The 16070-nt window shown below is 46.8% G+C and overlaps 1 protein-coding gene across 1 annotated transcript in view; it reads left to right on the top strand.

Moving 5' to 3' along the window:
• The window catches only part of prdm5 (PR domain containing 5), a 48950-nt gene extending 33809 nt beyond the window's left edge, over positions 1–15141 (top strand). The window contains exons 14-16 of the mRNA XM_085773483.1: positions 123–208; positions 9681–9785; positions 13243–15141. Coding sequence (XP_085629609.1) covers positions 123–208; positions 9681–9785; positions 13243–13407 — 356 coding nt within the window. The 3' untranslated portion in view covers positions 13408–15141. The remainder of the gene's footprint in view (positions 1–122; positions 209–9680; positions 9786–13242) is intronic.
• Positions 15142–16070: the final 929 nt, after the last annotated feature.

The following is a 16070-nucleotide window of genomic DNA, read 5'->3' as shown; positions in this document are numbered from 1 at the left end:
TTATTTTTGGGGGGAGTTGTAACCCTCTTACACCTATGACCTGTAGGATTAACCTGTTCAAATGAGTATGTTCCCATGACTCTGTTGTGGTCTCATGTGCAGTTATGTCTTCTGTTCCTCAGGTGAGCGTCCGTATCAGTGCCCCTACTGTGACAAAGCATTCAGCAAGAATGACGGCCTGAAGATGCACATCCGCACACACACTCGTGTAAGTTTGAACCACCTCAACGCTCTTGTTGGTTTTAATGTTGTACACAGAAATCTTTTTATTGTATCAGAGACAGAGAGCGGGAACACTCAGGGTTGTGTTGTATCTGGACAAATAGAAACACAGACCTTTTTAAACGGTGACATGGGCTCCTCCAGTTATTCCCTGACTGGGTCTTACCAACAAACTGGGATGAGCTACAAGCTGATTGGTCAAAAACTGATAATTTCTCCACCACATAAAGTTATAAATGACACATTCCCTTTACATTTCAAACAATATATATTTTTTGTAAAAAGTAAATATCTTGTCTGATACCTTGGTCAAAGTTTTCTGAGAGCTCAAGTCTCCTGGTTTCCCATTCCCATTTTGCAGGCTGCTGCTTTGTTTCCCTTTTTCACTCTAAAACTGTAGAAAACAAAAATAATACACTGATGTGGCTTAAAAAATTGAGTGTTTCATGTTTAACTTGATGCCTTTGCGATCATCTCATCTTCCACTTGCTGAACTGTTCACATTAACAGAAATTTTGACCAGAGGTGCCCAAACTTTTGCATGCCACTGTATGTGTGTGTGTGTGCTGTACAGTGATTAATGCAGTGTTTTTCAACCTTGGGGTTGGGACCCCATGTGGGGTCGCCTGAAATGTCTAGTAATTGGTAAAAAAAAAAAAAAAAGAAAAGAAAAGAAATTCTGATAAATAATATTTTTTCAACTAATTATTATTGTTTTTAAAATTCCATCCATCCATCCATCCATTGTCCGCCGCTTATCCGAGTCCGGGTCGCGGGGGCAGCAGTCGGAGCAGGGATCCCCAGACTTCCCTCTCCCCGGACACTTCCTCCAGCTCTTCCGGGGGGACCCCAAGGCGTTCCCAGGCCAGCCGAGTGACGTAGTCACTCCAGCGTGTCCTGGGTCTTCCTCGGGGCCTCCTCCCGGTGGGACATGCCCGGAACACCTCACGAGGGAGGCGTCCAGGGGGCATCCTATACAGGTGCCCGAGCCACCTCAGCTGGCTCCTCTCGATGTGGAGGAGCAGCGGCTCTACTCCGAGCTCCTCCCGGGTGACAGAGCTCCTCACCCTATCTCTAAGGGAGCGCCCCGCCACCCTGCGGAGGAAACTCATTTCGGCCGCTTGTATCCGGGATCCAGTTCTTTCGGTCATGACCCAGAGTTCATGACCATAGGTGAGGGTGGGAACGTAGATCGACCGGTAAATCGAGAGCTTTGCCTTTCGGCTCAGCTCCCTCTTCACCACGACGGACCGATACAATGACCGCATTACTGCGGCCGCCGCACCGATCCGCCTGTCGATCTCGCGCTCCGTTCTCCCATCACTCGTGAACAAGACCCCAAGATACTTAAACTCCTCCACCTGAGGCAGGAACTCTCCCCCGACCTGGAGGGTGCAAGCCACCTTTTTCCGGTCGAGAACCATGGCCTCGGACTTAGAGGTGCTGATTCTCATCCCAGCTGCTTCACACTCGGCTGCAAACCGCCCCAGTGCATGCTGAAGGTCCTGGCTCGAGGGAGCCAACAAGACCACATCATCTGCAAAAAGCAGAGATGAAATCAAGTGGCTCCCGAACCGTACCCCCTCCGGCACTTGGCTGCGCCTAGAAATTCTGTCCATAAAAATAATGAACAGAACCGGTGACAAAGGGCAGCCCTGCCGGAGTCCAACACGCACCGGGAACAGGTCTGACTTACTGCCGGCAATGCGAACCAAGCTCCTGCTCCGGTCATACAGGGACCGTACAGCCCTCAGCAGAGGGCCTCCGACCCCATACTCTCGGAGCACCTCCCACAGGATGCCACGTGGGACACGGTCGAAAGCCTTCTCCAAGTCCACAAAACACATGTGGACTGGTTGGGCAAACTCCCATGCACCCTCGAGCACCCTGCGGAGGGTGTAGAGCTGGTCCAGCGTTCCACGGCCAGGGCGAAAACCGCATTGTTCCTCCTGAATCCGAGGTTCGACTATCGGCCGAATTCTCCTCTCCAGCACCCTGGAATAGACTTTCCCCGGGAGGCTGAGGAGTGTGATCCCCCGGTAGTTGGAACACACCCTCCGGTCCCCCTTTTTGAAGAGAGGGACCACCACCCCGGTCTGCCAGTCCAGAGGCACTGTCCCCGACTGCCACGCGATGCTGCAGAGGCGTGTCAGCCACGACAGCCCCGCAACATCCAGAGACTTGAGGTACTCAGGGCGGATCTCATCCACCCCCGGTGCCTTGCCACTGAGGAGCTTCCGGACTACCTCAGTGACTTCAGCTTGGGTGATGAATGAATCAACCTCTGAATCCTCAGCCTCTGCTTCCTCGACGGAAGGCGTGTCAGTGGGATTGAGGAGATCCTCGAAGTATTCCTTCCACCGCCCGACGATATCCCCCGTCGAGGTCAACAGCTCCCCTCCTCCACTGTAAACAGTGTTGGCGGAGCACTGCTTCCCCCTCCTGAGGCGCCGGATGGTTTGCCAGAATTTCCTCGAGGCCGACCGGTAGTCCTCCTCCATGGCCTCCCCGAACTTTTCCCAGACCCGAGTTTTTGCTTCCGTGACCGCCCGGGCCGCCGTCCGCTTGGCCTGCCGGTACCCGTCAGCTGCCTCGGGGGTCCCCCGAGCTAGCCAGGCTCGGTAGGACTCCTTCTTCAGCTTGACGGCATCCCTTACTTCCGGTGTCCACCACCGAGTTCGGGGATTGCCGCCGCGACAGGCGCCGGAGACCTTACGGCCGCAGCTCCGGACGGCCGCGTCAACAATGGAAGTGGAGAACATGGTCCATTCGGACTCAATGTCTCCAGCCTCCCTCGGAATCCGGTCAAAGCTCTCCCGGAGGTGGGAGTTGAAGACCTCCCTGACAGGGGATTCTGCTAGACGTTCCCAGCAGACCCTCACGATACGCTTGGGTCTGCCAAGTCTGACCAGCTTCCTCCCCTGCCAGCGGATCCAACTCACCACCAGGTGGTGATCAGTTGACAGCTCAGCCCCTCTCTTCACCCGAGTGTCCAAGACATACGGCCGGAGGTCAGATGACACGACTACAAAGTCGATCATTGACCTCCGGCCTAGGGTGTCCTGGTGCCACGTGCACTGATGGACACCCTTATGCTCGAACATGGTGTTTGTTATGGACAGACCGTGGCTAGCACAGAAGTCCAATAACAAAACACCGCTCGGGTTCAGATCGGGGAGGCCGTTCCTCCCAATCACACCTCTCCAGGTAACACTGTCGCTGCCCACGTGAGCGTTGAAGTCCCCCAACAGAACGATGGAGTCCCCAGTTGGGGCACTTTCCAGCACCCCTCCCAGGGCCTCCAGGAAGGCCGGGTACTCTGCACTGCCGTTCGGCCCGTAGGCCGAAACGACAGTGAGAGACCTATCCCCGACCCGAAGGCGCAGGGAAGCGACCCTCTCGTTAAGTGGGGAGAACTCCAACACATGGCGGCTGAGCTGGGGAGCTATGAGCAAGCCCACACCAGCTCGCCGCCTCTCACCATGGGCAACTCCAGAGTGGAAGAGAGTCCAACCTCTCTCAAGGAGTTGGGTTCCAGAGCCCAGGCTGTGCGTGGAGGTGAGCCCGACTATCTCTAGTCGGTACCTCTCAGCCTCCCGCACGAGCTCAGGCTCTTTCCCCCCCAGCGAGGTGACATTCCATGTCCCTAAAGCCAGAGTTGTCGTCCGGGGATTGGGTCGCCGGGGCCCCCGCCCACGGCTGCCACCCAAAACACACGGCACCTGCCCCCTATGAACCCTCCCGCGGGTGGTGGGCCTACGGGAGGGCGGGCCCACGTCGCTCGTTCGGGCTGCGCCCGGCCGGGTCCCGTGGGCCAAGACCCGGCCACCAGACGCTCGCCTGCGAGCCCCGACCCCAGGCCTGGCTCCAGGGTGGGGCCCCGGTAACGCCAGTCCGGGCGACGTACACTTCCTTGCTGTTTTCTTCTTCATAAGGGGCTTTGAACCGCTCTTTGTCTGACCCGTCACCTAGGACCTGTTTGCCTTGGGAGACCCTACCAGGGGCATTAAGCCCCGGACAACATAGCCCCTGGGATCATTCGGGTACTCAAACCCCTCCACCACGGTAAGGTGGCGGTTCAAGGAGGGGTGTTTTTAAAAAAATTATAATTAAAAAAAAAAAAATTAAAAAAAAAAAAAAAAAAAAAAAATGTTTTTAAAATTATAATTAAAAACACAAAACAAACAACTGTATTCGATACTTTCACTTTCTCGAATATTTTATTTATTTGTTTTTATTAACCTTTATTTATACAGGTAAAATCTCATTGAGACCCAGGGTCTCATTTACAAGAGAGACCTGTTGTGTATATATACGTATATATAAATAGAGTTCAAATAAAATGCAGCATATAAAATATCTGAGCTTGCGCATCTTGATTGACGGCGTCACCAGAAATTTGTGATGTCAAAATGGGGTCATGAGCCAAAAAAGGTTGGGAACCACTGGCTTAATGTGTGTTAGAGCGCTGCCTGCCCTCCAACCCTCCTGGTCAGAGAGAGAGGTGCAGTAGGAAACATGGTAGAACATCACAGATGGACATCTTTATCAGAAACAGAACTTTTATATTGTAATAATAACAAACAGGAAATCTCTTTCCTACTTTCTCCAGTGCCCAGAGCAGAACCAATAACCTACGGTGGTTTCTGTCAGAGGATGAAATTTGCGGCTCAGTAATTGTTTGATCTCGACTCCCATGTTCTAATATTCTTCAGAGGCCGAAACAAAGTTTGATTGAATCTCTACACACTTCATGCTGCCTTCGGATGCACACATAGCCTTCATGAGCTGAACACGTACTGTAAATGTAAAGTGGTTGAGTCAGAGCTCAGGGTGGAGAGAGGAAAAGGTAGGTGATGAGGTCACATCCTGGGCCGCGACGCCCTGTTCGTTTCCGTGCATCACTTCTAAGTTCTACACAAGGAGCGCCGCTTTCCATGAGCTCTCAGAGAGCATCTGGATGTGTGTGTGTGTGTGTGTGTGTGTTGGTGTCCCCTCTGATGAATGAGACTTGATATGTGTTCCATCATACATTTCCATCACCACTTTCTGCTGCTATGACTGTGACAGTCACGGCTTGTCAGCGCCGTTAATTTCAAAGATCTGTCCCGTCTTAACGCTGTCCAGAGCACAGCGCGCCGCTCTTACAGTCAGCTGATGATGGAGGTCTCCTGCTCAGGTCCACGTCGCTCAGTGGGAACAGACAGGTATAATTTTCTAGCGAGCTGCTGATTAAACTGACTGATGTTTGGTTCCTAATGTTCCTGGATCTGCCTTTGCTCACTTCGCCCTGAAATATGGGCTGAACAGTTACAAACAGCAGAGCCAGATGAAGTCACTAAACAAATGTCGTTTGGCCGGAGCTCACTGTTAATGTACAGACGATTTGAGATGGACGAGTTTGGAGTTTGTGTGCTCTTACCACAAACCACATCAGAAGGGGATATTGAGGGCCGGTACTTTTTTTTTCTAATATTATTTAAATCTCTGATGTCACTAGATGTGGATGTATCTATATTATATAGGCCTACAGTTATTAGAATTGATGTCAGAGGTTCCATCTTTTCTGGTTAGCCGAGAAGTCTGTCTGAATGTTTTTTCGTACGACAACATGTTGAAAATTAAAAAGTTCAAAAGAACCAACAGTAATTTGTTGGAGGGAAGTCAAACACGACCCATGTAAACACCGCACCACTTGGTAGAGCTGATGTTGTTCCATCCACAGGCCTCTGTGGTCTGATCCAGGCAACGAGCCAACAGGTGAATTAGGTTTAATGTTGTGTCAGGAATTAAAAGGTTCAGTGGTTTACTAATGATCAGTAGATAGAGATTTCATTTCAGGTCTTTGTCCGCAATAGAAAAGGGAACAATCAGCATTTACGCTCTGGTCAAATGACTCCACAGTAGATGTGGTGGGTGTCATCATCAGTCATGGAAACACAACACTGAGGTGAATCCCCACATTCTCACCCCTGGGATATCTGTCAGAGCACACACACACACACCTGTCACCTCCAGCACGGTGCTGTTAAACCAGAAACACTGCGGCCACACCGTTAACAAGAGAACCAATCAGGATGAGATGTGACACATCCATCTCACCTGTTTGCTCGCCGGCTAGCAGCTCACTGTTTGTCCACTTGTAAGTGTTTGTGATGACATCACTTCTTGCAGATGTGAAAACAGAAAGGTAAACTCGACTGGCACTAGAAACTTGGAATCATTTTTATGCCTGGATAAATTTGCTTTTAATAACGGATTTTCCTGCTAATTTTAGTAGGGAAAGGGTGTAGGCTACACACTGGAAAGAGTTACAGACTGAGTTCAGACTCTCAGACAAGAGGGCGGACAGTGACCTTGCACAGTGTGCACTAGATATAGTTACAGACCAAGAGTGTGTAGTCAGATCTGTGAGGTCGCACATTGGCCAGAAGTGCTACTGTATGAGCTAAATATCGATTTCCCCTTTTAGCATACACACATTAATAATGCTAACTTGGTGATGATCAGGTATAATGTTAACCATGCTGTCAGTCATAGAGGAAAATAGTAAGTTAATATTAAGTAGCTATGTTAAAAGATTTGCAGGTATTTGGTCTCAGATTCCAGGTCTGATCTGACAAAGATAGTAATTCAGGGAACATCATACATACAACATACAGTAATGGAAATGCATTCAGAAGAGTCTCTAGATTCAACGCATTAACTAAGAAGTATCACAGTGTCAGGGTGGCAACAAAAATCAGTGGCTCATTGAAGTCTATGGGATTCATCCAAGATGTAAGAACCAGAATTCCGTGGCAACCCATTCAGTGGTTTTGAAATATTTGAAATTGGACCGCAGTGGGGGAGTAACCTTGTTGTTAGAATGGCTAACATGCTAACAAGGCTAAAAACTGTCTTGACATTGATTGCTCCTTGATTTCTAGCTGCACACTGAATTCTCATAGGCCACAGTTGCCACGTTTACATGTGCGTTTTACCCACAATCTGATTATAATCATTCTGAATGGAAATTTCAACTTCACGCGAAATAAATTGATCAGATTAAAACCTGCGTGTACATGCATCAAGCAACTAATCAGAGTAAATTCACTGTGACATGCGTACTGAAGTTCTGCCGGTCAACTTTGTTGAAAACGGTAGAAGAAGAAGAAGCTTTTCCCTCTGCAAACAAACACTGTCCTGCTCCTTCGCTCGCCCCTCTCTCTCCCCGTGCTGACCTCCTCTCTCCTATGTGCCTGTTGCTGATCCTCTGATCAACATGGACCTAATAGCCTGTGCTGCAATTGTTACTTTTGTTTCTAGTTTTCTCTTTAATTAAAGGTCCAGTGTGTAAATTGGGGTTGAAAACTGTGATATCTTTGCAGCGCGTGCTGGCGGCAAAAAGGACAAAAAAACACAGTCTTCGTTGGTTCATTTATGAACGCGAAATGCGCGGAACGTGCTCTCTGGCTGGCTGGATTTTCCATTTGGGCTGCTGTACAAACATGGCGGCTCAAGATGGTGACGCTCTCTAAAGCAAGACCCATGCTATATGTACTGTATAGAATGTATGTGTAGAAAGTCTACAAAAACCAAACAAATTTTTATTTTATAACGATTATACACTTTTACAAATATATTCATGGGTAGTATATTCAGATTTTGCCAATAAACCCTGCCAATTATTACACGCTGGACCTTTAAGATGCAGCCACAGCAGTTTATTCTTCCCCTGCGATCTCTGTGAGGCTGCTACAGCAGGACCCTCACATAACAGCAACACTTTATCTTGTGCAGTAGAAGTACTTCGATCAGATTAAACGTTTAGATGGATCTTGCGCTGAAAATCGACCGGCATGAACCACCCGTCTTGATCTGAAAGAAATGTCTTTCTGAATGAGCCCGTTCGGATTAAAATTTTCCGATCAACCTTTTTACATGAGGCAGTTTTGTTTGAATCAGCATTTATTCCTATTTCATGGGATTTGTGATTATTTGTGTCCATGTAATCATCATGGCTATAGTGACTTCCTGTTGTCATGCTGCTTTACAAATACCCATGTAGCTAACATGACACCTGAGACGTGAGGCTCTTTTGGAGCGAGTAAACAGAACTCCGTCTCTGCTGCAGCAGAGGACGGACAGAGGAACGCGCGGGTCAGAAGGCCAGAGGGTGAACAGCTGCTGAAGAGTGAAGGTCACCAGGTACAGATGTTCAATGTTACCGGGGTCACAGCGATGCATTCTGGGTCCACCACATGTTTACTGACCTTTGACCTCCATCCGCTCATAGTTCCCTTCTTTCTTTTTTTTTCTCCTTGTCATACAAGAACTGTTCTAACCTTATGGAAAAAGAGGTGGTCCTCGTTAAAGCAGAGGAATTAAGGGGGAATTTGCATTACACACAAACCTTTGTTTCCTCTCTCACACACACACACACTGCTTTATTTCCATTGTCCCCCTTTATTCTGCCACATGCACACAAACAGTTGCATACTTAAAGCCTCTCACACACATGTGCCTGCTCACATGCACACATGCAGTGAACCTGATCTTTACTTCCTTTTGTATCCCGTGTCACTGGGCACTTCTTGCCCCGCCCACCTGATAGCGCCTTTCCCAGGACCCTTTACTTCCTGCATTCACCCTGTTCCCATGACAACTAAGCTTTAAATGGATAGAGGCCTTTTTGCTATCAGGGCTAACTTGTCAAAAAAACAGCTTCGTGGCAGAGCCGCACTGGGAACCGACTCCCCCGCTATCTTCACGCTTCTTATTTCTCCTCGGGTCTCGAAGGTGTCGCCGCCGTTTCCCCTCTGACCGTCTGACACACCCGCGGTCCACCCACTGTGGAACTACACACACATTACACCACACGCGCGTGCAGTGCAGTGTTTTTGTGAAAACACACCCACGGCGAGATATGTACTTTGACTGACAGCGAGGCCGGCCCTCCGAAAGGCGCAGAGGAAATGTTCTTTGGTAAACTGATGAGGTGTGGAGACAGAGGAGTGATATTCGACATCCCCAGAGTGCCGGGGTCTCTGATACACGTTCAAAGGGATTTTCTGTGCCATGTTTTTCTTGTTCCTTTGAGGTATCCATGTGTTTTTGATGGCCCCTAACGCCGGTCATTTCCTCCCTACTGCAGGAGCTGTGCAATCTTTAATTTCACATCTTCATAAACTCACAGGGAGAGAGAGCGCCGGGGTGTGAAGGCAGAGGGTATCAGTGTGCATGTGTGCGTGCGTGTGTGTTAACAGGCGTATTTCCACATTTCGTCTCGTGTTTTCCACTGTGCATGTCTGTTTGTTTTTACTCGTGTGTGCGTGCACATGTGCGGCTCATTACAGGTTTTTTTTTGTTTCTTTCCCTCTTCCAGGTTTTGTCCATATGGGACGGTATTGTTTTGTGTTTATTGTTCTGCTACGCACAGACAGATGAAGTCCTCTCTTTAACTCTGCTCACTGCAGGAGAAGCCTTATAAATGCAGCGAGTGCAACAAGGCCTTCAGCCAGAAGAGAGGGCTGGACGAGCACATGAGGACCCACACGGGAGAGAAGCCTTTCCAATGTGATGTAAGTGCGGACCTGCTTCCGTCGTGCCTCCAAACCAACCTGTGCATGCCCTCCAGTCATGTGTGTCTGTCTGTGTGTGTGTGTGTGTGTGTGTGATGGCGCTCTGGCTCCGGGCCAGATGTGGGGAAGAGTTGGGGGAGCTGCTCAGCCAGAGGCAGATAGTGATCTGGGTTCTCTGGAGAGGCCGAGCGGGCTGATCTCACGTAAACACATTGAGAGGATCAGAGGGAGAAATTACCCCGTGTTTATAATACCGCAGGAGTAATAATTATTCTCAGAAATTGGGGAAGGGACACACAACAGAAGGTGCTGTTTATGTTTTAAACAAACTTTCTCATTATCACTATCTCAGCCATGTAAGCCCTCCTCTATATACATTCAAAAACACCCCCACACACACACATATATGTATATGTATATACATATATATTTCATTTCATTTCATTTCGATTTATTCCATTGATGGTTTACATACTTCACACGGTTGCAAAGATTAAAAAGGAGCAGGATGAAGAAAAACTTATAGCTATAACTTTCTATAGTTATAATTGCATTGGCTTAATGTCAACACCAAAGCTATTTCAAAAAATGTAAGATGATGAAAACTTTAATAATAACAAGTAAACAAACTTGCAAAATAGCAGTGGACACAGCTCGTCTATCTATCTTTTCTTTTTTCCCTTCTTTATATATACATATATATATATATATATATGTGTGTGTGTCTGTGTGTGTGTACAGTTTGTTTTTTTGAGAAAGCCACAGCTCCATCTTAAAGTCAAAATCATATGAAATCCTATCCAGCCCCATCTGTATCTGTAATATAAACCCAAGGAACACTTACCACAAACTGCTGCAAAGGATTCTGGGCAATAATGGTGCTCAGGCCACTCCTTCTCCTCTTGAGTCAATCTGAACACAGACATAGCACATTTTTAATATTGTATCAGTGCGAATTACCCCCCATGGACGTCCTTATTCCTGACACCCACTGTGAATAAATGTCCATAAATCTCGATATCTCAGAACAAACACTACGGCCGTTAACTCCCAGACGCGCCAGTAATCCCATAATAGTTGAGTGTCACTTTGAAAAGCCCCGAACATAACCCGAGAATATGTTTCTTAATTCCATAAATCCATCACCCAGCTCTGAAACTTCAGACTCTTTTATTTTTTTAGCTTTAACATCCTAATAATCCTCGATCTGCATCGGCATCTTAACCAGCCAATATTCCTGGATGTTGTGTAAGACCACAGGATCACTGTCAGCGAAGCATCACCACAAAGAGTCTCGCAGCCACGTACAGCGTTCATCTGGATTCTTCTTCCCCGGCTTTATAAGAGACGTTTTCATGTAAATAATTCTCCCCCCACACTATTGAAGATAATACAAATAGCATGTGGACTTTAGTTTGGGTGGATTTTTGAGTCAAGACAGATCCAGCAAAGCGGATCCAGCAAAGTTTTCCAGACAAAGTAAGAGGGGCTGTCTAAGCAGCCTCTGTCAGAAGAGTATTAAGAATGCTGTAGCAGCATCCAGTAACATCTGGGTTAGGATGAGACATGGAGGCCTTACTCCCATCAGCTGCCTGTCACTGATTCACGTCATAGAATTCAACATACTTTACTGACACCGGATCAGATTTGGAGATTGTCTGAGCTGTGTTTCATTCCACTAGATCCACTAAATCCACTCAACGTGACAGCACATCAGCATCAGCATCCAAGTTACCTGGTAAACTGTTGTGACTGTGGTTCTGTGGAGGTTCTGCTGTTTTGTTTTTCTTGTCCTCAGACGTAAAAACCCGTCCGTGTGATTTTCTGAATGTAATTCGCGGCGCTGAATTTCTCCTCCGCGGATGGAGAGAGGAGGAGACACGCTGTGATTCCTGAAGCAGTCTGTTAAACTGCAGCTGAACGCCAGCCAGTGGCGGATTATCGTGATTGATAGAGGATGATGGAGTCATTTGTACAGTGTGAAATGGCTCATTTATGATGGATGTTAAGTTGCATGCATTCCCGCTCTTTAACCGGTGGAGAAAAAAAAATAAAGGGGATTTCTGTCACCGAGTACACGTGGTGTGATTTACATATCCCTCCCTGTGTCCGGCTGCGCCTGTGAGAAAACTGAGGTCCGCTAACATGATCAGAGATTAAACTGACCCTGATGAGTTTTTTTGGTTATAAAAGAGTCTCATATTAATGTGGATGAATCTACATTACCCACACTTGTTAATGGGTCCATTGTTGATAAATATATTGTTTTGTCTTTATAGTTATTTTGTTATCATTATCTAGTGGTCGGCTCACCCAGCATTTCCTGGTTTCCTGGTTTCCCGGCGGGTCATGGGAATAACGCCGCCGAATCGCAGTTCTGTCAGGACCACTATGTCAAAATAATTAAGTAATAATAATTACTTGCACAAGTTTAATTTGGCGGTATGGTACTGTTCTGGGACCCCCTGCTCTTCCACGCGCTTGCGTGGAAAGCCTGAGGCAGGAAGAGCACCTCCCTGCCCTTCACGAGCCATCATGAACGGCATAAGCAGGGAGCGCAGCAGCAAAGAAAACCCAGACAGAGCAGAGCAACCAACATGACAATGACAGGAGGAGCTGGGGTGGAGGTGGGTTGCAAAAAGCCGGCAGAGTAAGCAGCAGCAGTAAGGGAGGTGACGTCGGGCTAGAGCAGTTTAAATAGCGCGCTCTGAATGCAATTCCCCAATAGGAAGCGGCCACGGGGAGTCAGCTGAGCCATCAGCTGATCTGCACCTGTGACGACAGTTACACTGTGCTGATTAAGAGCTTGACGTCATGGCCTGCCAGAACTAACGCTACGCTTAATTTTATGGTCGGAACTACGACGGTATCTGATCGTCTTCCAACCTCCAACTTTCATTCTTGATCAATAAAAACATTCTTGGCAAATGTTTTCACTTTCATCGGTCTTGTGCCGGCCCAAGAATTTCACTGTGCGCGCGGAGGCTCATGGGAAATGAAGTGTGAAAACACTTTGCTTTCCAAAAAGTTTCGGTGCCTCCATGCGCAAGATGGACAAAACCAAAAACATTTGCCATTAATGTTTTCATTGATCAAGAATGAAAGACGATCAGTTACCATCGTAGTTCCGACCATAAACGGTGATTCGGTGGCGTTATTCTCATGACCCACCGGGCAGCGTCTGGGAAGCCGAAACTAGGAAATGCTGGGGGAGTCGACCATTAAATAATAATATCAAAATAACACAAATAAGACAAAACAATATATTTATCGAAAATGGACCCATTAACAAGTGGGTAACGTAGATTCATCCACATTAATATGAGACTCTTTTATAACCAAAAGCAAACTCCTCATTGTCCCTTTAAATGGTGAACTGAAAAACTGAAAGCTGAGTCAAAATGATGAAAAAAAATATAACCTGTGTGTGTGTGTGTGTATTTTCTGTGGTTTTCAGGTGTGCGACCTGTCATTCAGCTTGAAGAAGATGCTCAGCAGGCACAAGCTGACACACAACCCCAACCGGCCGATGGCGGAGTGCCAGCAGTGCCATAAGAAGTTCACCAGGAACGACTACCTCAAAGTACACATGGAAAATGTCCACGGGGAGACGGAGAGCTAGAGGGACCAAATATCCCATGTCTGATGCCTCAGATAAAGCTCAGCCTCATGCTCCGCGCAGCCGGTACGGCCTCCACATACTGTACACACAGATGGATAGATAGCAGAAATGTTGTTATTAGAGATACATGCATGGAAAACATCAAGGAAACATTGACTGTACATTTGTACATTTTTTTTGTCATACTGTTTAGATACTGCTTTGAAAACCCGAACAAACAAAAACTCTACGTCCGTTTGATCAGCTCCAGAGCTGCTGCGTCTGCTCACGGGGGGACTGACCTCCCGCCTCCCGTCCTTCTGACTTCTACCCAGTGTTACTGTTCATACTGTTACAATCTGACTGACCTCTGTGCTGTTCCACCTCACTGTCCAACCAGCTCAAAAGAAGACGCTGCCTTTATTCACCTGCGCTCCGTCCACTCCACACACTCAACACATTTCTTCCATTTCACAGATGTTCTCCTCTGTTCAGACATGTTTACTATTTAGACTTCGTCAAGGCCCCTAGAGGACACTTTAAAAGCATGCTGTTCCATTTACCAGTGCAGAATATGAGGTATTACAAAGGGGACAGATGAACAGCAGATTGAGAGGGAGATCTGAAACAGCTCACAAACACAATTCTTTGTTTACATGACAGCCAGAAAGTTTACAGGCTCCCTCTTATTGAAGAAGCGCACGATGCTCTTGTAGCATCATCGGACACGTGCATTAACCCCCCCACCCCACAAAAAAATAAGTCATTCCACATTTCAGATTCACTCTGAAACAAGAAGGGTGTTGTGTTTTCCATATGATTTGCTGGATAGCTGTTGGACCTCCAGCATTAATTTAAGATGACCGGGTTCAACTCGTTGCTTCCTTTCCCACGACCTGTTGTACGAAGAGCGCTGGTGTTGTTAAGTGTGTTACTGTTTCTGTGTCACAAGGTTTTTTGGGGGGCAAGAAGAAAAAAAAGAAAAAGAAAATCCAAAGTACTGTTTGTTGACTTTTGTGACAAACCATTTTCATATGAAGGGCCCCGGCCTTACACTGTGTGTGTTTACATTGTTTTTTATTAATGATCGTTCAAGTAATTCAGTATTCCATGTATTTCAGCAGAAGCTCAACTGTTCTACATACCCACAGTCCTTTGCTTCCTCATTTACTGCCCCCTTCTGAGTAATGCCCAGTTCTCCAGCTGTGTAATTCCGCATCTGTCGACTGTGAATTGTCACTTCACACTTTGGTGTTTTGAAATGTATAAAACCTCGTCACCTACCAAACATCCATTTCCTGCGCTTGTTTCTAATTATGTGTTTGTGAACTGCTGATGTCGGGGCAGAGGGGGGTGGGGATGGGGGGATGGGGGGAGACACTCTGAGAGTTGATTAAAAGTGTTCACTTCTCCTTGTTCATCTATAACGCATATTCTTGGGTTGGCAATGTGAAGGATAATTAGTTTTTTTCCCCGAGGCCACAGTCACCGCTCGGCTGATCTGTAAAGCCACATACTAAACGGCGCCTCTGATGGTTTCTCTCTGTGGATGCGGGGACTCTCTCATGTCCCGTCCCCCCTGCAGAGACGCTCTCTGTATCTGTACCTCAGGATTTAAGTCTGGGAGAATCTCACCGCGGTGAAGCGGAGTGGGAACGCCGCGACTCGTTCTCATCGTCGCTCTGTGAAGTTTGTCAAACTGGGGGCTGCTGCTCAGACTCAATAAATCTTGCCATGTGTGGTTTTGGCTTCCTGAAAAACACATAACGATTGCAATATGTCTATCTTCACTTCTTTTTGAGTGTGCGCTGTTTGTTTAACAATTAACTAATTAGGCGGGTATTCATGTTAGATTACACTTCGGCCTTACTGCTCGTGAGGAAAATCGAAACCTGCAGGATGTCCCAGCGCTCCTGTCAGCCGCCGTCAGGCCTCGGTAGACCGGGAAGACCACTCCCAGTTCACATGCGGTGGGGTCCAGACTCCCAGTTCTAGTGATGTGCGATTCATGAACGAGATTCTTTTTACTGACTCGGGAGTTACGAGTCATTGTCTCCATTAACTCATTCACTGACTTACTGCTACTACCGCCAGCTAACTGCAAAGATACATGCCATACAACCGTTATTCTAACTGCAACTGCGTAAATGTATCAAGCTATTTGCTGTATTAGCGTCTGCCCTGAGCTGAGCTGTATCACAGGTTGATACAGAAAAAGAAGGATTGACTGACCCAGTAGCTCCAGCTCATGCGATCGTAACGTCTGATGATAAACTACAACCGTGTTGCTGTCTACAGTTCTGCCCCCATCACGTGATTTGACAGTTGAAAATCTTTATTGTGCACTGTTGTGGAAATTCGTCTTTGGCCTCAAAAATATATAATACACACAGACAAGACTACACAGCACATACAATATACATTTAGAAAATTATAGATTTTGACTAGGGATGTCACAATAACTTGTTTTCGTGTCATTTGTAAAAAAAAAAAAAAAAAACTATTAATAGATTAATCACTTGAATATTAACAAAATTATTTTATTATTATTATTTTTTACATTTATTAAATTAGTAATGCAATTATATATATATTTTTTACTATTTTTATTCGATTTTACACATTCATAGTGTTGTGAAATTAATTAATGTATAATAATTGATAATCGTAATACTGTGATTATT

This window comes from Trachurus japonicus, chromosome 4 (assembly GCF_045865225.1).
Source record: "Trachurus japonicus isolate A0001 chromosome 4, Traja_1.0".
Lineage (NCBI taxonomy): Eukaryota > Metazoa > Chordata > Actinopteri > Carangiformes > Carangidae > Trachurus > Trachurus japonicus.
The sequence above is the reverse complement of the archived record's forward strand: the minus strand, read 5'-3'. Positions and strand labels throughout refer to the sequence as shown.